The 26,778-nt window shown below is 57.4% G+C and overlaps 1 protein-coding gene across 1 annotated transcript; it reads left to right on the top strand.

Annotated features, from left to right (window-relative positions):
- Positions 1–12,045: 12,045 nt before the first annotated feature.
- Positions 12,046–25,179, top strand: LOC122423880 (basic salivary proline-rich protein 2-like). The gene is made up of 8 exons (XM_043441338.1): positions 12,046–12,143; positions 14,385–14,558; positions 15,398–15,544; positions 16,942–17,239; positions 17,602–17,751; positions 18,204–18,413; positions 18,903–18,969; positions 24,878–25,179. The coding sequence occupies exons 1-8, from the start codon at positions 12,046–12,048 to the stop codon at positions 25,177–25,179; spliced, it is 1,446 nt and encodes a 481-aa protein (XP_043297273.1).
- Positions 25,180–26,778: the final 1,599 nt, after the last annotated feature.

Raw genomic sequence — 26,778 nt, 5'->3', positions numbered from 1 at the left:
GGCCAAAAACTTGCCAAAAGGATGAAATCTATAAACCCGTAGGTCCAAGGGCTCAACAAACTCCAAGCACAACAGGTATAAAGAAAAACAAGACACATCATAACCAAATTGCTCAAAGACAGTGCTCACGATAAAAATCTTAAAAAGCAGCCAGATAATAAGAAATATTACATAGAGATGAGGGAAATTAGCATGACAGCAGACTTCTTGTCAGAAACAATGCAAGTGAGAAGACAGTGAAGCAACACCTTTCAGTTCAGTTCAGTCTATACTTGTCTCTAAAACAAAGATATCTTTCAAAAGGTAATGTCAGCAAATATACACCCAGTGAAATGGCTTTGAAAAGCAAAAGTGAAATAATAACATTTTCAAACATATAAAAGCAGGAAAAAAAATTATCAGCAACACACTTGAACCACACGAAATGTTAACATCCTTCATGCAGAGGAAAAATAATAACCATCAGGAAACATGGGTCTAACAAAGAAATTAAGAACACTGGAAATGGTATCTACATAGGTAAGTATGGAACATTTTTTTTTAATTTGAATCTCTTTAGAACATAGTCGAAAAGCCTAAACTATAAAACTTTAGAAGGTCTTTGTGATCTTATGTTAGACAAAGATTTTTTAGGTATGGCGCCAAAAGCATTATTCACTAAGAGACAAACTGATGCACTTGACTTTATAATAATTAAGCTTTTTCGTTGTAGAAAACAAGCTTATAACCAAGGGGGTCTGAGGGGGTGGGATGGATTGGAAGATTGGGATTAACATAAATAACTGCTATATATAGTCGCGAAGTCACTCCTGACTCTTTGCGATCCCACAGACTGTAGCCCACCAGGCTCCCCTGTCCATGGGATTTCCCAGGCAAGAATACCGGAGTGGGTTCCCATTGCCTTCTCCCGGCGATCTTCCTGACCCGGGTATTGAACCCACGTTTCCTGCATTTGCAGGTGGATTGTTTATCACTGAGCCACCTGGGAAGCCCCATGACTAACCTGCATCTCTGGCATCCCCTGCATTGTCAGGTAGATTCTTTCAATGAGCCACCTGGAAAGGCCAACATTGCTCATTCAGTTCAGTTCAGTTCAGAAGCTCAGTTGTGTCCAACTCTTCGCAAGCCCATGGACTGCAGCACGCCAGGCTTCCCTGTCCATCACCAACACCCGGAGATTACTTGAACTTATGTCCACTGAGTTGGTGATGCCATCCAAACATCTCATTCTCTGTCGTCCCCTTCTCCTCCCACCTTCAATCTTTCCCAGCATCAGGATATTTTCCAGTGAGTCAGTTCTTTGCATCGGGTGGCCAAAGTTTTGGAGTCTTAGCTTCAGCATCAGTCCTTCCAATGAATATTCAGGTCTGATCTCCTTTAGGATGGACTGGTTGGATCTCCTTGCAGTCCAAGGGACTCTCAAGAGTCTTCTCCAACACCACAGTTCAAAAGCATCAATTCTTCGGCACTCAGCTTTCTTTATAGTCCAACTCTCACATCCATACATGACCACTGGAAAAACCATAGCTTTGACTAGATGGACCTTTGTTGGCAAAGTAATGTCTTTCCTTTTTAATTTGCTCTCTAGGTTGGTCAGAGTTTTTCTTCCAAGGAGCAAGCGTCTTTTAATTTCATGACTGCAGTCACCATCTGCAGTGATTTTGGAGCCCCCCAAAATAAAGTCTGTCACTGGTTCCACTGTTTCCCCATCTATTTGCCATGAAGTGATGGAACCAGATGCCATGAACTTAGTTTTCTGAATGTTGAGTTTTAAGCCAACTTTTTCACTCTCCTTTTTGACTTTCATCAAGAGCATCTTCAGTTCTTCGCTTCCTACCATAAGGGTGGTGTCATCTGTGTATCTGAAGTTATTGATATTTCTCCCGGCAATCTTGATTCCAGCTTGTGGTTCACCCAGCCCAGCATTTCCCATGATGTACTCTGCATATAAATTAAATAAGCAGGGTGACAATATACTCCTTTCCCGATTTGGAACCAGTCTGTTGTTCCATGTCCAGTTCTAACTGTTGCTTCTTGACCTGCATACAGATTTCTCAGGAGGCAGGTCAGGTGGTCTGGTATTCCCATCTCTAATTATTTTCCACAGTTTGTTGTGATCCACACAGTCAAAGGCTTTGGCATAGTCAATAAAGCAGAAGTAGATGTTTCTTTGGAGCTCTTTTACTTTTTTGATGATCCAACGAATGTTGCCAATTTGATCTCTGGAAGACTTCCCTGGTGTCTCAGACAGTGAAGCGTCTGCCTACATGCAGGAGACCTGGGTTTGATCCCTGGGTTGGGAAGATCCTCTGGAGAAGGAAATGGCAACCCACTCCAGTACTCTTTCCTGGAAAATCTCATGGACGGAGGAGCATGGTAGGCTACAGTCAGTCTATGGGGTCGCAAAGAGTCAGACACAACTTAGCGACTTCACTTTTCACTTTCCTCTGCCTTTTCTAAATCCAGCGTGACATGGTTCACGTACTGTTGAAGCCTGACCTGGAGAATTTTGAGCATTACTTTACTAGCGTGTGAGATGAGCGCAATTGTGCGGTAGTTTGAGCATTCTTTGGCATTCCCTTTCTTAGGGATTGGAATGAAAACTGACCTTTTCCAGTCCTGTGGCCATTGGTGAGTTTTCCAAATTTGTTTGCATATTGAGTGCAGCACTTTCACAGCATCATCTTTTAGGATTTGAAATAGCTCAACTGGAATTCCATCACCTCCACTAACTTTGTTCATAGTGATGCTTCCTAAGGCCCACTTGACTTCGCATTCCAGGATGTCTGGCTCTAGGTGAGTGATCACACCATTGTAGTTATCTGGGTCGTGAAGATCTTTTTTGTATAGTTCTTCTGTGTATTCTTGCCACCTCTTCTTAATATCTTCTGCTTCTGTGAGGTCCCTACCATTTCTGTCCTTTATTGAGCCCTTCTTTGCATGAAATGTTCCCTTGGTATCTCTAATTTTCTTGAAGAGATCTCTAGTCTTTCCCATTCTATTGTTTCCCTCTATTTCTTTGCATTGATCACTGAGGAAGGCTTTCTTATCTCTCCTTGCTATTCTCTGGAACTCTGCATTCAAACGGGAATATCTTCCCTTTTCTCCTTGCTTTTCGCTTCTCTTCTTTTCACAGCTATTGGTAAGGTCTCCTCAGACAGCCATTTTGCCTTTTTGCATTTCTTTTTCTTGGGGATGGTCTTGATCCCTGCCTCCTGTACAATGTCATGAACCTCCGTCCTTAGTTCATCAGGCACTCTGTTTATCAGATCTAATCCCTTGAATCTATTTGTCACTTCCACTGTATACTTGTAAGGGATTTGATTTAGGTCATACCCGAATGGTCTAATGGTTTCCCCCACTTTCTTCAATTTAAGTCTGAATTTGGCAATAAGGAGTTCATGATCTGAGCCACAGGCAGCTCCTGGTCTTTTTTTTTGCTGACTGTATAGAGCTTCTCCATCTTTGACTGCAAAGAATATAATCAATCTGATTTTGGTGTTGGCCATCTGGTGATGTCCATGTGTAGAGTCTTCTCTTGTGTTGTTGGAAGAGAGTGTTTGCTCTGACCAGTGCGTTCTCTTGGCAAAACTCTTATTAGACTTCGCCCTGCTTCATTTTGTACTCCAAGGCCAAATTTGCCTGTTACTCCATGTATCTCTTGACTTCCTACTTTTGCATTCCAGTTCCCTATAATGAAAATGACATCTTTTTTGGGTGTTATTTCTAGAAAGTCTTGTAGGTCTTCATAGAACCATTCAACTTCAGCTTCTTCAGCATTACTGATCAGGGCATAGACTTGGATTACTGTAATATTGAATGCTTTGCCTTGGAAATGGACAGAGATCATTCTGTCATTTTTGAGATTGCATCCAAGTACTACATTTCAAACTTTTTTGTTGACTATGATGGCTACTCCATTTCTTCTAAGGGATTCCTGCCCACAGTAGTAGATATAATGGTCATCTGAGTTAAATTCACCCATTCCTGTCCATTTTAGTTTGCTGATTCCTAAAATGTCCACGTTCACTCTTGCTGTCTCCTGCTTGACCACTTCCAATTTGCCTTGATTCATGGACCTAACATTCCAGGTTCCTGTGCAATATTGCTCTTTACAGCATCAGACTTTACTTCCATCACCAGACACATCCACAACTGGGTGTTGTTTTTGCTTTGGCTCCATCTCTTCATTCTTTATAGAGTTATTGCTCATTAGGGAATATGCTTATTAGGGAAATGCAGAGTAAAATGCCAGTGAGGTATCCCATACATCTACTTGAATGGCTAAAACTGGGGAGACCAATAATAGCAAGTGTTGTCAAGGATGTGAAGGAACTGGAACTCTCACCCACTCATGGTAGCCATGAATTTAAAATGGTAGAAGCACTTCGGGAAACAGTTTGGTAGCTTCTTAAAAAGTTAAACATGTACCCACCCTGGTATCCAGTCATTCCACGCTTGTGTTTACCCAAGGGAAATGTCAGCACAGCTCCATACAGAGGCTCGCATATGAATACACACAGCGGCCTTATTTGTCACCCCAAATGGACACAACCTAAATGTCTATCAACGAGTGAATGGAAAAGCAGACAACGGTATAGACACTGAGGAATAAAAAGAAACCACTGTCAACTTGCTCTACAACATAGAGGAATCTCGAAATCGTTATAAGGAGTGTATGAACCCAGGCAAAAAGAGAACTTACTGTGGTTCTATTGGTCTAAAAGTCCAAGAAATACTGGCTAATTTATAGCGGCAGAAGGCAGATTGGGGTGGCCTGGGGCCAGGATGGGGTGAGAGGAGGAGGAGGGAGGACTGATTACAAAGACGCGGATTTGTTCATTACCTTGATTTTGTGGTGGTGGTTTCAGGGGTGGATACATGTGTCCAAACTTATCCAACTGTAGACTTCACAGATGTGCAGTTAATTGTCCCATGATTGTACCTCGATAAAGCTGATTTAAAGGAACGAGCAGGAGGAATGTTCCAGAAGCGAGGCCTCTTCCTTCACTCATCGTGGAGGTTGGGTGGGCTCATGCCTGTCAATCACGTGTCACAGTGCCCTGCAGGATTTCTAAGCCACGCCCACATCTGTCAATCACATGTCACAGTGCCCTGAAGGATTTCTAAGCCACGCCCACACCTGGCCACTTGCCTTCTGCCAGGACCAGGCTTCCAGGGACCTCTTTCTGCCAACTCCTCACAAGGGCCCAGGCAAGTGTCCTCCTGGGGGGAGGGGGAGAGGGATGCAAGATTCAGGGTGCCACCTGCCTCTTCCATTCGGTCTATTCCCATGGCAACCCTGGCCTGTGAAGCCCCGTGGTTGCCTCTGCACGAAATGCTGGAGATGACACTTGGCCGGCCTTGCTGCTGCTCCTCCTGGCCCATCTCTCCAAGGCATGCGATTGTCCTGCCTCCCCTTGGAATACGTCGGACATCATTTGAACAGAATTGCTTCCAACAGCGAGGTCCTCAAAGCCAGCGCCAAGGCACAAAGACACCCCGCCCTCCCCCTCAAAGCTACACACAGGGTCTCTTTGCAGAAAAGGCTCCAAACTCCCTTCAAGATCAGACGTGCTCCTGGGACCCCGCCTGCCCCGGCAGGACAGATTGCCTTGGCGAGTTGATCAGATTCTAATTAGCGCTAATTAGTGCCCGGCATCTGTGAGAGGAGGCACTGGTAGCCAAGCCGGCCTCTGGTTCCGAACATCAAAGGGAACTGAACATCAGCCGGTGCCTGCTCAAATGCCCGGGCATTTCCTGCTCCTTCCAGCTGGGCGCCCCTGGACCGGTGGCATCTGCAGGATGGGCCGTGGGCAGCGGGGGAGGTGAGTTGGCGCACCCGGCGGCGGGGTCTTGGCCCCCTGCTCTTTCCGAGGGCACTCAGCTGCCCTCGGGCCGGACCTGAGTTTCACCCAGTCCCTTCCATGTGCCAGTTCTGCGCTGGGGCTGGCGGCCGACAAGTGGTACAAGAGAGGGGCTGCCACCCTCAGGGAGCTCACAGCCTGGGGTTGGTCAGAATGCCCGGCGTCTGGGGCAAAAGGGGCCCCTTCCGGAGGAAGAGACAGCAGAGGAGCTGGGCTGGAGGCTGGGGAACTGGGCAGCGGGCCTTCAGACCAGCACTCTGGCTCCAGGCCTGGGGAGGGGCAGCCTCCCCACAGATGCGACACGACCACCACCCCGTCTTCCCCAAGGGCTCTGGGTGCCGGGCTCAACGTGCCCACTTCCCAGAGCAGGTGAGAGCAGCAAGGGTCTGCCGAACTGCAGTGAGCCTGGCAGGGGGCGGAGGGTATGATCAGAGCCCGACACTCGGACTTCAGCTCCGTGGTCTTCCCAGGACTTCAGGTCTGGATGGACTTTGCCTCTTCCTAGGGTTACAGGGGACTCTTGAGAGGGAAAAAAAAAGGCTGGTTCGATTTCTCTTCTGGTGTCATATTGATATTCCGAAAATAGTTGGCTCTCTAAGGCAGAGGAAGTCTCCAGAGATACGGAGCATCTGGAGAAGAGATGGGACTCTTCGACAGGCCCTCGGTCCACTTCCAGAGAAGGGCCACAGGCGGGCTGGGAGCGGGGCTTGTCCGCCAGGGCGGCTCCGAGAAGGCTGGCGCGGTTTCCTGGGCTGCGGGTGGGCGGCTCCTCATGAAGCGTGGGGACAGTGAAGCCACCTCCCAGCTTTCATTTGGGAGCAGTGTCTCCCCGAGGCCCTAGGAGCACCTGGGAAGGACTTGGGGACAGAGGCCGTCATGAGAGGCAGGCCCCATGGATCCAGCCACCTGCTGTGACTTCCCGCATCCAGGCTCCAGGCTGCCCCTGCCTGCTTGTGGCAGCTCTGGGGAGCGGCCAAGCCCCGGAGGAGGAGCTGGGACAGGCGGCTGGGCCGGGGGGGAGACTTTCCCACTCAGAGTCCAGCGACACCCGTGACCCACCCCGGGGGCTAGCACTGGGACGCGTGGAGCTGGCCTGCTTTGCTGGCCGCCTGCCTGCTCAAGTCAGTCTTGCTTTCCCACCACAGTTGGTGGAGTGGGAACGGGGAGGGGGGGGTGATCCCCCCACCGCCTGGCCTCCTCTGGGTGCAGGAGAGCATTCTGTGGCTGCACCCTATGCATCTGGGGAGAAAAACCGCACAGGAGCCCTTGATCGCATTGATTTGCTAAGGATCTGGGAAGATGACTCTTCCCTGAAGGATTTTTTTTTTTTAAAGCACTATTTGGCTGGGCTTGGGTTTCTTCTCTCCTAATTGAATTCCGCTTGTGCAGGAGAGAACAGAAAAAAGACTGTTTGCCTCTGCCGCACCCCTCCCCCTGCCCAGTTCAGATGTGGCCAAGGAGGCGGGCAGTGGCCTGGAAGGGGCTCCTTTTCAGCCCTTGTGAATGAGCCAGAGCTGTCATGACGCGGCGCCTGAAGAGGACAGGACAGGTGGCCGGGGGGTGGGGGGACAGCACCCACAGGCCGCTGGGCATCCCTCAGGGGCGATGGGGGCTGCTGGGGACCACCCCGAGGAGAGAGTGCGGGAGGCAGCCAGGGTCCCGGGGGGTGGGGCCTGCCGAAGGAAGCCCCCCCGGGCAGGGGCAGCCGGGGTGGGGGGGAACCCCTGCTGAATGCACACACCATGAGACCCTATTCAGAGTGTGTCTCCCTGCTGGGGCTGCCACAGATGTCCCAGAGGGTGGAAGGCTGTCCAGACACAAAGGCCTGGCGGGGACTGAGGCTGCGTTTTGTCTGGGTTTGGGTTTCTCAGGCCGAAGCCAGCGAAGCGAGGGAGGCCTCTGAAACTTGACCTCCGGAGCCCGCCGCCGTCGTCCCAAGATGGGTTCAGACCGAGCCAGGTCAGTGGGGTGTCCCCAGCCTTCGTTCCCGCCGGCCGCACTCCCTGGGGATGCGGAGAAGGGCGAGAGGCAGGAACCCCAGGGATGGTGACCGCGGCCTCCTCACGTCTCTCCCGGGGCCCCTGCTTGCGTCATTGCTGTAGCTGTTCAGTTGCTGAGTTGTGTCCGACTCTGCGACCCCATGGACAGCAGCGCATCGGCTTCCCTGCCCATCACCATCTCCCGGAGCTCACTCATGTGCATCGGGTCAGGGATGCCATCCACCCTTCTCATGCTCTCTCGCGTCTGTGAAAAGACGAGGAAGCTGAGGCTCGGGGAGGCGGAGCCGCTCACCCGCACAGCCCCGCAGCATCCAGGCCGGACCTGAACTCGGGCCTCCCTGCTGCCCTGGCTTGGGGCCTGTCTCTTGCGTGTCCCTGCGCCCAGCCCCACGCTGGCACGCCCTCCAGCTGGGAGGCCTGGCCCGCCCAGCTGCTGAGACTCAGGCCAGCCCCATCTTCTCAGGGCCTGTGGCCATGGAAACCACCCGCCTCCAGGCCAGACCTCCCTGGCGTCTCTCACTTCTTGTGGGGACAGACGTCCGCTGCAGACGGGTGAACGGACTCGTGGACAGTCGCCCCCGCCCTGACTCACTGCCGTGACGAGCCCAGGGTCACACGGCTGCCCGCTCCACGCTGCTGGCCTGTGACTTCTCCCCAGGCCCGTGTGTCACTGCCCGCTGGTCGGGCTGCTCCTGGGGCTTGCACGGACCTGAGGCAACAGCACACCCTGGGAGCTGGCAAACAGCCACACTCCTGACCCCGGGAGGGGCCCGCCCTGCCCTGCCCTGCCCCGGAGCTGAGGGTGCAGTGGAAGAAGGCACCCGCACACCAGTCCAGGGCGACCCCTCATCCATGTCCCCGAGCTGGGCCAGCTCGCAGCCCAGCAGCCAACTGGCTGACCAGCACACACCACGTGTTAAACAAGGTGGCCCAAGTGGCCAAGGAGGCCCCGGGGAGCCTGGACAGTGGGGTCACGGGCCCCAGCTCTGGACTCAGGGCTCAGGCACCGTCCCTGGGGCCAATCTAACTCGTGTTTACTGGCTCTAGGCTGGGCCCTATCCACCCCGCCCTGGGGGGCCACTGTTACTGTTATTGACAGAGAAGAAGTTAAATGCCTCTTGCTATTAGACGGACATGCTGCAGTCGTAATGAAACCCCTGGCTAAGTGACCTGCTACTTCTTCAAATATTAACCCTCCAGTACATATAACATTCCTTTACCACTGTTTATCCATCACCCTATTTAGAAAACACATTCTTTTCTAATGAAATTTCAACTATTTTCCACTTGCTGTGTGTGCATATACGTCAGAAGATTGTGTGTTTGCTATAGAAATAATATGATGTCTTTTGCTCTCTTGAACAATTGTTATTGGGATTTATGAAGAAAGACAGATGAGCATAGGAGGCTTGTGAAAGCTTCCTGGTGGGAAGGACGGAGGGTCGGAGGGTTATCCACCCAGTGGACAGAAGTCTGAGCTCTGGGAGACGGTGGAGGACAGGGGAGCCTGGCCTGCTGCAGTCTGTGGGGCGCAGACAGTCACACATGATTGAGTGAGCATAGCATAGTCAGAGCTATGGTTTCTCCAGTGGTCATGTATGGATGTGAGAGCTGGACCACAAAGAAGGCTGGGCACCAAAGAATTGATTCTTTTGAACTGTGGTGTTGGAGAAGATTCTTGAGAGTCCCTTGGACACCAAGGAGTTCAAACCAGTCCATCCTAGAGGAAATCAGTCCTGAATATCCATTGGAGGAACTGATACTGAAGCTGAAACTCCAATACTTTGGCCACCTGATGTGAAGGGTTGACTTATTAGGAAAGACCCTGATGCTGGGAAAGATTGAGGGCAGGAAGAGAAGGGGACCACAGAGGATGAGACGGTTGGATGGCATCACCGACTCAGTGGACGGGAGTCTGAGCTCCGGGAGACGGTGGAGGATGGGAAGACTGGTGTGCTGTAGTCCGTGGGGTCGCAGAGAGCCAGACACAACTGAGCAACTGAGCAACAGCAATGACGGTGAAGAAAGGTGTTCTATGAATAAAGACCTTAGCAAACATCCAAATAAGAAACAAAATGTCCTAGATGGACTGCAGTTCTTGATGTTTCTGAAGGAGCTAACATTTTACAAATTAATTTTTAATTGAACACTTCAAGTTCCACCAAAAAAAAAATAACAGAGAAGAAACCAAGGTCAAAGAGGTTAACCAACTTTCCCGAAGTCCCACAGCTCGAGGGGAGACAGTACGTCCCCACAAACCTGCCAGCCTCCCTGCAGCGGTGGCTGGAGAGGGCGAGGACAGCCAGGGGGTGAGGGTGGGGACGGAGGCCTGGGAAGAGAGGCTGCTGGGGAGGTGGTTGGTGCGAGTGTGTGCGCTGGTGCTGGGGGCCTGGCCCGTGATCCAGGCAGCCTGGCTTTGCAGCAGCAGAACGTGGGCCTCGTCCTACAGACAGCGAGGAGGGAAGGGGTGGCGGGTCCATGTGTCCCGGGCTCCAGGCCTCACCCCCCAGGCTCCTCCCTGATGCTGCCTCCTCCTGCCTGCAGCCTTGCCTTTTTATGTCTGGCGGAGCCCCCTGGCATGCATCACCCATGCTGGCCTGCCTCCCTCGTTTCCCCCGGTGGTCTTCAGGTGGCCAAGAACAAGAATGTGGCTGATAAATCTCACCACCATCACCGTGATCGAGCTCGGGACATGCTGGGAGGGCCACGCCCGGGCTCACAGTCGTCTGCCCCCCTCCCGGCTGCTCCCGCCCCCAGATCTCCGGGTGTTGCCTCGAGTGGGCCCTGGGGTTGGTCTTTGCACACCTCTCTCTACTTGCAATAGTCTTGCAACTCTCTTGCAAAATCTTGCAACACTTGCAACTCTCTACTTGTTGCAAGTATATCATCTTATTTTATGGATGATAAACTGAGGGTAAGAAATATGCCCAGGGCCCCAAGGATGGCAAGCGTCAGCGACCCAGGGTCCTAACAGATCACAGGAGCCACCGCTCCATACCGGCCTGGACAGGACAATGAATCGGTGTCTGTTCTTGGTTACCCATCGTGGTGTGTGAGTGCAGCCGGCCAGAGTGCCCCTCTGTCCTCAGGGTGCCCTGAAAAGCCTCCTCCGACCCAGGGAGCAGCATCCTGAGCCCCCATCCTGCGATAACTCGGGTATGCGGCAATGCCCAGACCAGGCCCTCCCTGGGCAGAGTGGCCTGCCGCCCAGGGCACTTCCTCAGCAAGCCATGGGCACCCGCCAGACCTTGGGCCTGGCTGCTCTGTAATTGCGGGTGTAGCCGGGCATGTGTGTGTTATCGGGTGATACTTAAATCCTAACCTTTTCAAAAGGAAACCCAAGTAAGTACACATTTGGGAACAATAATTCCAAGCTTGGAGGCGTTACTTGAGGCAGAAGGGGAGCGTGGCACCATGACCACTAACCGGCCCCTTTGCTTCCTTGGATTTGACAGCATCTGCGTCCGTCTGGAGGGAACTTCTGAGATCAGTGCCTGTCCAGCCCGAGGTCCGGCCCACACCGCTTTCCAGAGGGGTCCAGTGGGTCCCCCAAAGCACAGCTCCTGGAGCAGAGCCTGGTCCCCGGCCAAGACTAGGTCTCCAGGGCCGGACGCTGGACGCGGGAGAAGGGCACCCTCCATCCTTAGGGAACCCAGAGGAGCGAGATGCCCAGCAGCTTGTGCCATCAATGGCTTCAACGAGCGCAAATGGAAGCCAGGAGCTGGGGATGGGGTGGGGCCAGACACAGGACTGGGGCTGCTTCGGCCCCAAGCTGAGTCCTGGAGAGAGCTCAGGGCCCCGACAGGGAACACGGTACAAGGCCTCCCGCTGCAGGAACTGCGGGGAAAGGCGTGGCCACGTTCAGGGGCGCAGAGGGGAAAGGTGTGGCCACGTTCAGGGCCCCAACAGCACGGGGAGGCCAACATCCACTCATCCTGCGAGCGGTGGGGAGCCCTGTGGGGTGGGAGGAAGCAGAACACGTTCCAGGGAAAGTGATGATGACCATAACCCCCAGCAGGTTGCAGGGTTGTTCCCAGTCTCATGTCAGGGTGCGGAGCTCACGGGCGCCTGAGCCAGGCCTTCCCTCACCCAGAAGGGCTGGGGAACCTCAGGAGCTCGCTGACCTCACTTGTGATCACACTGCAATGGGGTGACCTAGAGAGGTGGTGCTGGGGGGGATGGGTAGCTGGAGCCAGGAGGAGGGGGCCCCCCAAGAGGCCATGGGAGGCAGCTGTCACTGCCCTGTCACTGACACGCTGGAGGGGGCGGCCTGCCGGTGAGCAAGGCAGGGGGCGCTTAGCAGTCCCTGGAAAGGTGATGATTTACTGCCAGGAGCCGCTGCCTGGGAGCCCGGCCCCGAACCTCAGTGCTGACCTGGCTCCAGCCGCGGTGACAAGGACGCTTCCCTCCCCACGTCACTCCCCCTTCCCTGGGGCGCCCAGCCTCAGTTTCCCAGGGCGCTGCCGTCCCAGGCTCCGTCCCCCCATTCCTGGACCCAGCCAGTGGCCTCTGACCTGGTCTGTCTGCTCGGAGGGTGCGGACCCGCCAGGAAGCCGGCAGCGGGCCCAGCTGGGGGCACCTCTGAGCCCCCAAGAGCAGGGTGGGCAGTCAACTTGGAGTGCGTGTGTCTGAACAACCCCCTGGGGAGCCCCCTACTGTCAGAAGGCTGAGTGGGGCCCCGGTCCCCAGAGGGGGCACTTCTGGGTTCTGGGACAGAGCCAAGGACAGCATCAGCCCCCAGCCTGCTCCCCAGGGCCCCCGTCCTCGAGTTCAGCCTTCAGGGTGTCACCTCGTCCCCAACAATCCCCACTCCCACCGCCACCCACCCGGAGGTCTCCCTGCCTGCCTACCCCACTGGACCTGAACCTGGGGGGTCAGGTGGGCACCCTCCCTGTGATCAGGGGTGGGGGCGGGGGAACCCGGAGTGACCCACCCCCATCCTGATCGGGATCTGCCTGTGATGAGGACCCCTGACCCCCAGACTCCAGCTCCCAGAGGCCAGGGAACAAAGGCCGGGCCCAGTACTGACCAGCGGTGACTGAGCATTCCGGGCCGCTCACTTGCTCTCTCCAAACACATTAGCTTTCTGGAATTCACGCTCTCTCCGCCCTCATTATCCACAACTCAGATGCCATTCCCAGGCAACTCTGGGCCCTCCAGGCTTAGCCGAGTGCCCCCGGAGGGTCCCAGCACCCTGGGAGCCCAAGCGGCCACCTGCAGGGGGGACCGGGGCCAGCTGCCTCCTGGTCCCGGGCAGCTCTGCCCACCCGCCCCCCGCCCATGTGTGGAACCACACATCTGACCACACCACCCCCAGAGGCAGCAACTCTGGGACACCCCGTGTCAGGCAAGGTGGGCGGCCACCCAACCAGACACTTCATGCCAGGCGCCTGGGGTTGGAGGGGGGAATGGTCACAGAGGAATGCAGAGCCCACCTTCCGTGTGGGCCTTGTGAGGGGTCTGTGCCCCGCTCGGGCTCATCCCCCAGCCCCCCGCACACCTCCACCCCCGCCATCAGCCCAGCCGGCCTGTGCTCATTCTATACATTTAACTTAAATGCTCCCTCCTCTGTGAAGGCCTCCTTGACTGCACCCCAGCCCAGTGAGGCAGGTGCTGGGGTCTGGTAAGATGTCAAGGGCAGGGAGCACCTTCTGATCACCCTGGGAACCTTAGCCCTGGACCCTGGGCCCCAGGCCCAAGGCCTGGACTGTTGTGGGACTTTGGGAAAGGTTTACTAAATCCGAGGTGGTAGAGATCATGTAGAAGTCTCGTTGCTCCTCGTGGAAGGTCCCTCTGATGCCCTTGGCTGCATCTCGGAAGGTTCTATACTGTTGAGAGGGTATTCCTATCCTCTTCGTACCTGCTTCAGCCCTCACGCTGTCCCCTCGGGTGGGGGGAGGGCAGGCTCAGATGGCAGGGCTGGCCCACAAACGAAGCGGAGGCCTGAACCCCAGTCTGTCTGATGGGGGCCTCCAAGGTCTAGGGGGCGCCCAGAACCCAGACAGGCCTCGCAGGACCCCTCCTCCTCCCCCTGGCGCCTGGACCTGAGTGCGAGCCACGCGCACACACGCACGCAAGCTCACTGGCGTGGACACACACACACACACACGGGGCCACTCCTGACTCTCTGCCCGCCGGGCCGCTCTCCCCTCCGCCCACGGATCTCGGCCAGGCCTTTAGTCACATCCTGGCGGAAGACCGTGGCCGGAGCCTGGTGGCCCGGGCGGGGCGGGGGCCAGGCAGCTTCCCCGGGCCCCACCTGATGAGAGACGGCTCAGCTGAGTTGCTTCCTCATCAGAAATGCGCCCTCCTGGCTTTGGTGGGGCGGGGGGCGGGGGGGGGGGGCAGGCGCCCAGGCCTGTCGGCAGCAGGCCGGGCCCCTGCGGCTGTTTTTCCAACTCCCACGGACGCCACACGCTCTTGGCCGAGGGCAAAGCTGATGGGACCCAGATGGGCGGCGGGGCAGGCCTTGGAAGGCCAAGCAGGCCGGGCCGAGGCCGGGGGCTCCACCTCCCAGCTCGGGGGGCGCCCTGCTCTGCCTGAGAGACAAGGACGCTGACACCCAGTGGTCTCCCAGCAGCCCACCACCTGTGTCTGCTGTGCCCTGGGCCCCCAGCGGGGCTCAGCGCTGGGGCGAGCCCGCCTCACCTGCGGGGACGGTGCAGGCCCGCGGGAAGACAGGGTGTCTCAGGTCAGTTGCGTGTTGGGATTAGTCAGGGCAGCCTCCGGACACAGCGAGGGGAGGCCCCCAGAGTCCTCGGCCTGCCCAGTCCCCCCGAGCTTCAGTTTCCCTGGGAGTAAACATGGTAACACCCTGCGGGCAGTTCAGCGTGCCACCAGCGTAGCTGTGGCGTGCGGAGCCTGTGCCAGGCCTGGCGGGTCAGGCCCTGGTGTCTAGGGCTTGCTGCTCTGGAGTCTGGATGCCCCCCCGAGCAGGACGGTCCTCTTGTGGGCCCCAGGCCCCACCCTCCTTCCAGCTCACCCAGGGATCCCGGCTGCCCACCACCACCATCACAGTGCCCCCCATGGACTGAATGCCGTCCTTGGTGGTCCACAGTGCTTCCACTGCCCACCCTGGGTGGGGCTGGGCCCCCATCCCAGCTCCCTTTCGAGGCAACCTAGAGAAAGCGTTCAAATGCAGGTTGAGCCTGTCCACCCACGCCTGTGCGCTCCTTTCTGCGACCTCGGGGCTGTGCGGGGGTGGTGCCCAGGAGGACCCACCTCCCAGAACCGCCCCTCCCCTCTGCCCCTGCAGCTCCTACATCCCTTGAAGCATGAGCCCAAGGGGGTGCCCCGTCCTTGCCCCAGCTGCTTCTTACCATCAGCCTGAAGCCCACTGTGCCCCGGGGCCTTGGGCTCAGACAAGGTGGCTGCCTACTTACTGGGGTTCAGGGTGCGGCCTTGAACCCTCAGACAGACCCCAGGGAACCGAGGCTGGGGGGTCCGAGCAGGTGCTGGCTCTGCCCCTGCTCCCCACCGGGGTCTCCTCCTCTTGAAGACACCCCCACCCTGCCCTTGCCTGCGGCTCAGGCCCCCCGCCCCACCCCGAGCCCCACAGGTCTGGCATGTGCCCTGGACGTGCAGAGCTGGGCCCAGAGACCAGGCCGCTGAGGACGAGGGGGCCCCGGTTCAGATCCCCTGGGCTGCCACTCGGCCCCTGAGGCCTGCAGCTGGAAGGTGGGCACTGCGGCTGTGGGCTGCAGAGGCCTTGCCCACACGGGCATGGTGAGACCGGCCCTCCTCGGTCCGCGATGGGCGGGCTGGCCCTGGGGCCCACGGTAGGGGGGTGACGGCAGTGGGGACCTGGAGGGGGTCTCGATGTCAGTCAGGCCTCCTCTGGGTGGGCCTCATATCCTCGGGGTCGAGAGGGCCGCGGGCAGGTGGGCTCCGGCCACGACGCTCTGGTCTTGACACTCCCGGGAGGGCTGGCTGGTGGGAAGTTCGGGGCGGGGGGGCCCTCGCCCCTCCTGCCAGCCCCACCGTGACTAAAGCGGGGCCCCCCCGCCGCCCCGCCGTGACTCCACCAGGCTTTGTCCCCCGGGCCGTCCTTTCTCTGCCGGACCATGGAAAAGGCCGCGTCAGCGCCCGCCTTTGTCTGGCCCGCGCCCCGCTGTTCTCAGGCTGGACAAAGCCGGCCCGTTCACAGCCGCCCGGGCGGATAGAGCGATTCAGTGTTTGGATAATTCAACCACAAAGAGCCTGTGGCCCTTTCGCCTCCATCAGCTGGGCGCAGCACCCCCACCCCTCGGGCCTTTCAGGACTCTCGGGAGAGAAAATTCCCACAGGCCCCAGAGGCAGGCGTGAGCCCTGGAAAAACAGCGGCTTTGGCCTCCGACACCCGCAGCCAAATCCCCGCGCTGCCCTGAGGCCTGGGGCGTGTTCCCACCCCTCCCAGCTCTGGCTGCCCATCTAGTAAAGGGGTGAGGACCTCCCACCTGAGACGAGGGTCTGCAGGGTAGCAGGGAGCTTTTCTCTCGGCTAACTGAGGCAGGGCTCCGGGCAAGCCACCCCCTCCCACTGGCCTTGGGTTTGTTTCTTTCTTTTCTATTTTCCTTCTTTTATCTGGCTGTGCCAGCTCTCAGAGGTCGCACATGCGATCTCCCATCTTCGCTGCATCTGTGGGATCTTGTTTCCTGACCTGGGATCGAACACGGCCGCCTGTATTGGGAGCACAGAGTCGTCCTAGCCCTGGACCACCAGGGAAGTGCCCTGGCTTCGCTTCTGATCTGCGAAAATCAGGGCTGAGCCCGAGGCACCAAGGGCTCCCCATGCCCGGCAGACAGTGTGAGTGCCGCCGTGTGTGGAAGGAAGCAGAGACACGGTGTTGGGACGCGTGCAGTGATCAGGCTGCCGGAGAGGAAAGCGCTAACAGCTCCAGGCCCCAGAAACCACCCCCGGCACGCCCTCGCCCACGGTGCGTCAGAGCAAGACCACCCATCAGCCCACCCTTCGTGGGCTCCTCCGTAGGACCCTTACACCTGGGCTCCCCACCCCCCAACTCTGACAACACCCCTTCCTCCTGCTTCACAAGAGCTCAGACCGAAACCTCGGACCCCCGCCTCCTCTCTCTCTAGCCCTGAGTGCATCCGTCGGCAGATCCTGCTGCCTCTGCCTCTGCCAGGTACGGCATCTGGGGCCGACCGCTCCTGCCCGCACAGCCGTCGCCTGCCCCCAGCCACCACCCTTCCTCCCCCGGGGGCTTTCTCCCTGGCACCAGCAGGCGATGCTCACTACCCACACACACAGGGCCCCTTGCGCTGGAACGGCCGGCCACCCGTCCCTCCTGCCTCAGCGGCCCTGCGGGCCCCTGACCACAGCTCCTCGGAGCCCCCGCCTCCTCGGTCCTTCCCTGTAGCCGTGATGGAGTGGCAGGTCCGGGCGGCCCCTCCCCAGGGGTCTGTCTTGCTCACGGCTGCCTCCTCAGCCCCACCGCATAGCTGACAGGCGTTGGGAGCAGGTGCCTGTTCCAGTGGGGGAGCCTGGGACTCCCAGGGGCCTCCCAGGCTGCTCTGGCCCCAGACCCGCCCCCTGGCTCTCCCCATCTGTGAAATGGGCACAGAGTCCTCTTCCTTCTCAGCCACAGCCTGGACCCTGGGCACTTTGCAGTCCTGTCACTGAACCACGTGGCCATCCCAACCTCTGCAGCTCTCCTTTCTGGATGAGAGTCTGAGGCCCAGAGGAGGGAAGGGCTGACCGGGCCCGACGCCTGGGCCCAGTGACCCCGTGTCTCACAGAGTGCCTCCCGAGAGAGCCCCGGCTGGCCCTCGGGCACTCTTCTGCCCACAGTGACCCTCGGGGGCCTTCTGCCTATTGGCAAGTTGCCTGTGCTGGGCAGCCTCTCTGAGCAGCGGGGCCTGGTTCTCCTGCCCCTCCTGCGCCTCCCTGTCCGGGCCTGGCCCCGGGCAGCTGGGACTCCGGGGTCTCAGTGGGCAGGACTGGGGCTCCTCCTCAGGGTCTGAACCGTATGAGCGACCCTCACTGGGACCCTGTCCCTTCCTGCACCGCATGCCCAAGGCCCCAGGACAGGGGCGCCCCACAGCATGGACGCTCGGGGACCTCACCGTACAAGTGGGGAGACTGAGGCAGGGAGGGGCAGAGCTTCCGGCTGAACAGGGAGGCCCCACGGCGAGAGGCCACCCCGCAGGCCAGGCGGCCTCTTCCGACTGCTCTCACTGCAGCAGTGATGAAAGCGGGTGTTGCCTGGTGATTCCCAAACTGTGCTTCACGGAACCCCTCGAGGCACGACAGCTGGGCCGTAAAAGGCCTCGGTGGTCACGGAGGCGCAGGAAACACCGCCCAGAGCCGTGGGTGGACGGCCACCGTGCCGCCACGTCAGGCTGCGGACAAGCAGCTTAGGCGCTGGGACATCCCCAAGGGGCCACCACCTCCAGGCAGGGCTCCGCTGGCCTCCTTCCCCAGGGGCAGCAACCCTGGTCGTGTCCCAGCTCTCACCCCAGGAGGCCGGTGTGCCCAGACCCCGGGGCACCCCAGAACAGACCAGCACCACCGTGGAGCCCCATGCCCTGCCCTGGAGAGCGGCTGCGATGTGAGGACCACTCAGGGCCGCCTTCCCGCTGTACCTCCCCACCCACCCTGAGCCCCCCGCTATCCACTTGAGGACCGCTCAGGGCCCACAACCCAGCTGCGGCTCACTCTCCTCTCGCAAAGCACAGAGGTGTTGAGTGGCCTGACTGAGGTCACAGTCACAGCAGGATCCCCAGAACCCACTTTCTTCTTTATTCATTTGGTTGCATGGGGTCTTATTTGCTGCTCTCCAGATTTCGTTGAGGCATGTGGGATGTAACTGCCTGCCCAGAGGTTGAACCCGGTCCTCTGCACTGGGAATGCAGAGTCTTAGCCACTGGACTACCAGGGAAGCCCCCAGAACTCACTTTCTTGACCACTGTTCTCCTACCTTCCTTGTTTCCATGGAGATGTGAGTGGCCAGTGTCAGGCCCACCTGCCTCTCCTCCTTCAATAACTCCTTCTTATTGCCTCTTGATTTAAACCTCTGCTCCATTATCACTTCCTACAGGAAGCCCTCCTGACCTTCCGGCAGGGCTCCCACGGCCCCTGGGTGTCCCTCATCAGGGCCCTGCCTGGTGAGGAAGCAGGGAGGGCTTCCTGGAGGAGGGAGGCAGCTGGAGCTGCTCAGAAGGAGAAAGAGTCAGCCCGGCAGAGAAGGGGGGCGAGGACCCAGCTGGAGTCTGAGGGCAGGCAGGGCTGCTGGCGGTTGGGGGGCCATGGCGAGGAGACTGGCAGGAGGGGAGGAGCGGAGGCCCTGTCTGGGCAGACCTCCGTGGCCTGTGCCCCGTGCAGCTGGTGGTAGGTGAACCCGCTCCCGTGGCTGGTTTGGCCATTTTCTAACATCTTCCTTGGGAGCCTGGGGGGCCCGCCGGACTTGACAGATGATTCTGCGGCCTACTGGGCGCTGTGTGCCCTATAGCGGCCAGGGGGCTCTGCCCTGGGTAGGCCTGGCTTCATCTCCAGATCTGGGAGACAAGGGCTTGTCCACGGTCCCTGAGGCCCCGGGAGCACAGCCTGGGCCTGGGGAGGAGCCCGCCGGGAGCACAGCCTGGGCCTGGGGAGGAGCCCGCCGGGAGCCCACACCCAGCGGGGCCTCCTCGCTTCCTCGACTCGGCGACGCCTCCAGAGCCTTGAATGTGCTCCTTTAGTCAAGCGATCGGACGTCCTGAGAGGGGCTGCAGCCACCCACCAGGGCCCCCACGGCAGTTTCCCTCCACCACCACGTGCTCCTCGCCCTGGAACCTTCCATGGCTCCCACTGCCCAGAGAACAGTCTACACGCCCAGGCCTGGCTGACACCCCTCCTGCTGCTCCAGTCTCAGTTCTTAAAATCCCCTTAACCAGGCGCCAGGCCAGCGGGTTGTCTCAATCCTCACCAGGTGGACAGCCGGCCTCTGAGTGAGCTGGCGCGGGGAGGCAGGGACCCGCGTCTGGGGCCCCCCGTGACTCCTGCACCTCATGTGTGCCGGGCACGTCACACCGCTTGTCCCTTGGGGGACAGGGAGACCCCTGTGACTTAGGGACAGAGGTGCCTCAGAGCTCCCCTCCGGCCCCTCTCCACCGCCTCCCTGCGCTGCCTGCACCATGCTCACGCTCCTGTTGACCTTGGCATTCACAGGTCTGCTTGGCACTTTACAGTTTGCAAAGGGCTTTCTGCCCATTGCCTGACCAGACCTCACTCCCTCTCTGGGCAGGGCTGAGGCAGGTGAGGAAACAGAGGCTGAGAGAGAGAGACCTGCCGAGGTCCCGCAGGGACTCGGTTCCCCGCCTCACCCCATCCCCTCCCCGCTCCGAGCCTGCAATAGCATTGATGGGGAGTCCTCTCTAGAGTGGCCGTGGGAAGCCATCAGTGGGAGAGGTCCACCCCGGAGGAACAGGGACCCCACGTCGGGTACCCCCAGGCCTCGTCTGGCTGACAAAATGGTTAATGTTTAAACCGCAGCAAGGAATTCCCCCTCCCCAACCCCCCGTGTACACACACTTACCACAAGCCTGAGAAACAAACCCAACTGACCGACAATGGGGAGATGAGGAGGGGTCCCCTCCCCCCTGCCCCAACCCCCAAGGGTCCACTGTGGCCTGGAGGGTACTGCCAGGAGCCAGGGGGCGAGGGGAGCAGACACCCCAAAGAGCAGGGCAGCTGCAGGCAGAGTCCTTCCTACTGTGACACCTCTTAAAAATAGCACTGGTGGTTTTTTGGAGCGTTACACGAGACTGACTAGAAAGCTACGGTGATGCACAGTACACAGAGTTGTAAAGCTACAGTAATCCAGACATGCGGTGCTGGTGAAAGAACAGACAAATGGATCAGTGGGACAGAACAGACAGCCCAGAAATAGGCCCCCACAAATGCAGGCAGCTGACCTTTGATGAAGGAGCAAAGGCAACACACTGGAACAAAGGAAAGTCTTTCCAACAAATGAGGCTAGAATAGCTGGACAGTCACACGCAAAAAGAGAGTCTAGATACAGACCTCACCCCTCCACAAAAATTAATTCAAAATCATAGGCCTCAAAGTAAAATGTAAAACCATAAGATTCCTGGGCTTCCCTGATGGCTCAGACGGTAAAGAATCTGCCTGCAGTGCAGGAGACCTGAGTTCGATTCCTGCTGGAGAAGACTTTTGAGAGTCCCTTGGACTGCAAGGAGAAGGAAATTAACTCTGAATATTCATTAGAAAGGCTGATACTGAAACTGAAGCTCCAATACTTTGGCCACCTGATGTGAAGAGCCGACTCATTGGAGAAGACCCTGATGCTGGGAAAGATTGGGGGCAGGAGGCCAAGGGGGCCACAGAGGATGAGATGGTTGGATGGCATCACCGACTCGATGGACATGAGTTTGAGCAAGCTCTGGGAGACAGAGAAGGACAGGGAGGCCTGCGTGCTGCAGTCCATGGGGTCGCAAAGAGTCAGGCACGACTTAGCAACTGAGCAACACCAACAATAAGACTCCTAGAAAATAGCACAGGAGAAAACCGAGATGACCTTGATAAAGGCAATGGCTTTTCAGATATCGCACCAATGGTGTGATCCATGAAGGAAATAATCGATCAGCCAGACTTCATTAAAGTGAAACACTGTGGCTCTGTGAGAGACAACGTCAAGAGAAGAAGACAAGCCACAGCCTGGGAGAAAATATTTGCAAAACACGTCTGATGGGGCTTCCCAATCCACCAGGGGACAAGCACTGGATTCCTGGTCTGGGAAGATCCCACATGCTGAGGGACAATTAAGCCCGGACTCCAAACTACCAAGCCCACATGTCGCAACCACTGAAACCTGCTCACCCTGAAGCCCGTGGTCTGCAATAAGAGACGCCACCGCGAAGAGAAGCCTGCACACTGCAACTAGAGAAAACCCATGCAGCAACAAAGACTCAGCACAGCCAAAAATAGTTAAAAGCGTAATCTCTTAAAGCCTGATAAAGCACAGGTATCTTTAATACAAAAAAACCCAAGCAAACAAACACTTAAAACTCAACAAAAAGAAAGCATGCAACCTAATTTAAAAAGTGGACCAAAAGTCTGGAAAGACACCTCCGCCAAAGATGATACATAAGCACATGAAATGACTGCTTCATAACCCACCTTGCGGAAAATAAAGCATATGAAAAGATGCTCATTGTCATGCGAATCAAAACAACAATGAGATACCAATACACACCCATTAGAACGGCCAAAATCCAGCTCTCCGACAGCTCCAAATGCTGGCAAGGAGGTGGAACAACCAGAACACTTGTGCCTTGCAGGCAGGAATGCAGATCTGTGCAGCCACTTTGGAAGAGGGTTTAGCAGTTTCTTATAAAGCTAGACTTACTTTTACCATATGTTCCAGCATTCACTCTCCTTGGTATCTACCCAAAGAAGTAGAAAGCACGTCCACAGAAAAACCTGCACCTGGATGTTTCTAGCAGCTTTATTCGTAATTGCCCAAACTTGAAAGCAAACATGATGTCCCTTGGCATGCGAATGGATACACAAACTGTGGTCCATCCAGACAACAGAATAGCTTTCAGTGCTAAAAAGAGATGCTCTATCAAGTCATAGAAAGACATGCAGGAAGGAACCCTGAGTGCATGTCAGTGAGTGAAAGAAGCCAGTCTGAAAGGCTTACTGTTGTTCAGTTGTGTCTGACTCTCTGCGACCCCATGGACTGCAGCACGCCAGGCCTCCCTGTCCTTCACCAACTCCCAGAGTTTGCCCAAACTCATGTCCATTGAGTTGGTGATGCCATCCAACCATCTCATCCTCTGTCGTCCCCTTCTCCTCCTGCCTTCAATCCCTCCCAGCATCAGGGTCTTTTTCAATGAGTCTCTTCGCATCAGGTGGCCAAAGTGTTAGAGCTTCAGCTTCAGCATCAGTCCTTCCAATGAACACCCAGGACTGATCTCCTTCAGGATGGACTGGCTGGATCTCCTTGCAGTCCAAGGGACTCTCAAGAGTCTTCTCCAGCACCGCAGTTCAAAAGCATCAATTCTTCAGTGCTCAACCTTCCTTACGATCCAACTTTCACATCCATACATGACTACTGGAAAAACCATAGCTTTGACTACATGGACCTTTGTCGGCAAAGTGATGTCAGCTTTTTAACATGCTGGCTAGGTTGGTCATAGCTTTTTCCTAAGAAGCAATCATCTTTTAATTTCATGGCTGCAGTCATCATCCACAGTGATTTTAGAGCCCCCAAAATACAGTCTGTCACTGAAAAGGCTGCATATTGTATGATTCGAACTCTATGACATTCTGGAAAAACTATGGAGACAGTAAAAAGACCAGTGGTTGCCAGGAGTTAGGGAGGGGATGGGACGAGATAAGAATAGGTGGGGCACAGAGGACTTTTAAGGGCAGTAAAGCACCCTGTATGATCCTGCAATGGTGGATGTTTGTTCTTACACATTTGTTCAAACTTGTCGAATGTATCTGGGCTTCCCAGGTGATGCTCATGGTAAAGAAGCCACTTGCCAATACAGGAGACACAAGAGAAGCCGATTCGATCCTTGGGTCGAGAAGTTTCCCTGGAGAAGGAGATGGCAGCCCACTCCAGTGTTCTTGCTTGGAGAATCCCATGGACAGAGGAGCCTGGTGGGCTACTGTCCGTAGGGCTGCAAAGAGTCGGACACGACTGAGCGACTCAGCACAGCCAAGCACAAGCACCTAGAACGTGTAACACTGAGTGAGCCCCACCACCACGGACTTTATTAACAAACGTGCATTGGCATCAGCTCATCAGCTGTGACAGCGTACCTCTCTAACTGTAGATACTAATAACAGGGGAAACTCCAAGGGTGTGGGGAGTGAGGTATAAGGGAACTTCATGTTTTTCCTCAATTCTTTTGGTAAACCAAAATTGCTCTTCTAAAAAGTCTGTTTAAGAAATATGGAGCGTTGGACTTCCCTGATGGCCCAGAGGTTAAGACTCTGTGCTCCCAATTCAGGGGCATGGATTTGATCCCTGGTTGGGGAAGATCCCACATGCAGAACAGCTGAAAAAACAACAAAAGGGTGGGGTGGGGGGCAAGGGGCATTACGTGAGTTACAACCACACACAATATCTTGCAAACACCGTTTTTATTTGTTGATGTACACTTTCATTTTCAGCTTTTCTGAGGTACCGCCGACCCAAGAAGTGTATTATTTGAGATGCACCATGTGAAGATCTGATGAAGCACGCGTGGGGTGGTGATTACCTCGATCCAGGTATCTCACACGTCCCTCACCTCACACAGTCATCTTCCCTGACAGACACAGAGCTGAACACAGCATCTGGACAGCCGAAGGGACAGGCCGTGTGACCCTCCCTGCGGGGATAGAGCGGGCGGGAAGTGAGGGGCGCGGCCCCAGGGAGGGGACCGCAGCCAGGAGGGGCTCCGGGGCCTCTGGGAACCGGCCTCTCGTTCCTGGTCTGCGGACGCTTACGTGCATGGTTTGGTTTGTGAAAATTCGTCGAGCTGTACACTTCTGCGTCCACTTTCCTGTGGGTTATACTTCATTAAAAAGTTCCAGAAAAAATAGTGTTTGCGGCAGAAAACTGGAAGTCCCAGAAAAGAAGGAAGGTGGTTCCTCTTGTCCATCCTCTGCCTACCGGGAGGGGTCCTCGATTTGGGGGGGTGCGGGAGGCTTGCGAAGGGGACATCTAGGCTACAGATCGCCTGGCCCCCTAACCCCACACCTTGGGCCCCAGACTGGGCGGGGGTCTTTGTCGCCCTGGGGCTCCAGCGCTGAGCCTGCCGGGATGGGTGAATCACTGCATCCTGGAAGGATGATCTCCTGGTTCGGGAAACTCCCACTCGATGCCCCTGAGGCCCAGCCCAGGGACTGGGGACTCGGTCCCCACCTCCCAGGGGGCCCCCAAGTTGATGTCCTGGGTGTCCAGGGGCAGGGATGGGCAAGGCCACCCTGGGACAGGCCCCTGAGTCCCCCCTCAACCCCGGACACCCCAGCACGGTGGCTCTGCACAGACCCCAGTGTGCCCCTCATCCCCAGGAGGCGGGGGCCTGGCCGGGGCCGGGGCCAGGGCTGGGGCTGGGCCGGTGACATCATGGATCGGGCCTTGCCAGTTCCTTCCCGACCTCGGAAACCCCAACACCCCGCTCCAGGAACTGGCCTGTGGAGTTGGCTTTGGCCGGCTGCCCCCAGAGTGCGGCGGGGAGGCCCCGGCCCCACAAGCCCTGGCGGCTTGTCCCCGGGGCCGCCTTCCCTTCAGGGGCTCCTGGGGAGTCCGCGCCAGTGTGAGAACCAGCGGGGTCAGCTCCCTCCACCGCCGCCCCCGCCGCCCCCCTGAATAGCAAGGAAAATAAACAGCTGTCCGCCCCTCTCCACAACTGGAAACACCGCCGGGCCTGTGGCCTCAGACCAAGCCGTGGGGCTGAGTCACCGGCCAGCCACTGGGGAGGGGGCAGGCCCGGGGCTGCCCCGCGCAGACCTCAGGCCAGGCCGCCCCGTCGGGGCCCCGCGCTCTGCCCCTCCTGCTGCACCCAGCTCTTCCGAGCCTCAGCTGCTGACCGCCCCGGGCCTCCGTGGCTTCACCGCCTGACCCAGGGGTGGGCCGGCGCTCCTGTTCCGTCCACGATTGTGGGCAGTGACCGCAGTGCCTGTGGCTCCGGCATCCGACCGGGGGCCACAGCCCGCAGAAGGCCTCACGGAGCGGATCAGGACAGCCGACGTTTCAGAAAGATCGTTCACAAAGGTGGAAGTGGAATGGGCCTCCCGGGATGTCTTGCCCAGTTGGGGGGTCTGATGACCCTAGAGGCGCCGCAGTCTGGTCCCCAGGGCCTGCGCCCCCTCCTTCCTGCCTTCTTCCCTTTCTCCGTCCTTCCTTCTCATCCTCTGATAACCTTTCTCTGGGGCAGCACCCTCTGTACTCCAACCTGCAGTGACCTTTGCAGGCACTGGGCCGTCCTCAAGGGCGTACGGCGTTCTGGGCCCTGAGTCTTTGGGGGACCCCAATCCTGCCTGGGGACGGATCTGGACTGGGACCAGTTGGAGGTCGGGGTGAATAGCTAACGAGGCTACCTGCTGTGAGGGGCCCATGGCAGCTCCCTGCCCAAGGATGGTCTCGAGAGAGGTTGGGCCAACCTCGCCCCCGCAGGAGGCGTTATCCCAGGATCGAGGCAGCGGGGGTGGAGGGTGTCCACTGGGAAGCGGGGCCAGCCAGGCAGAGGGGTTAACCCTGGTCAAATCTTCAGGTGCTGTGCGTGGCTGGACCGGGCCGAGGGAAAGCGTGCCTTTGGGGCAGAGTATGGACGCTGGCCCAGGGCGGCAGGAGCTCCGGGGAGACCAGCCACGGCTCCCCCGGACTCACCCGGGCTCCACGGGGCGACGAGGGCGGGGCGGAGGCTGAGCAGAGGGCCCAGCGGGGCAGGGAGGATCAGAGGGCAACGGGAGTCCCCGCTGGGTTCCCACGCCGGACAGCGGGGCAGGTGTGGCCTTGGGGTCACGGAGCAGCGGGAGGCTGGGGAAAGCCCGGTATCTGGCCTGGGCGGGCGGCGGGAGCATCAGCCAATTAACCTGCGATCACCCAGGGAGACGCTAAGAGGATTTGCCTTTTGTCTGGCTAATTATTCCGCGTCTCCACTTTTCCTTTCCTGGGGAGCCCGGGCCCTTTGCGGAGCTTTAATTAAAAGGAAGCCGCTTTCTCAATTACCCCAAGGGTGGGGCAACCAGTGGAAACCCCGGGGGTCACCCTCTGGGGCTGAGCAGAGTCCTGGGGCGTCTTCCCAGGGCCTGGGATTATCATGGACGAGGATCGGAGGCCCTCGAGGGGCCCACCCGCGCGGGCTCTTCTGGCCTGTTTGACCACAGCCCGCTGGGCCCCTCCGAGCTCTGAGGCATCCCCGGGAGAGGCAGGAGCCCCGTCAGCTCACAGGAGTGGGGTCGTGGCTGTG

Source organism: Cervus canadensis, chromosome 21, assembly GCF_019320065.1.
Source record: "Cervus canadensis isolate Bull #8, Minnesota chromosome 21, ASM1932006v1, whole genome shotgun sequence".
Lineage (NCBI taxonomy): Eukaryota > Metazoa > Chordata > Mammalia > Artiodactyla > Cervidae > Cervus > Cervus canadensis.
The sequence above is the reverse complement of the archived record's forward strand: the minus strand, read 5'-3'. Positions and strand labels throughout refer to the sequence as shown.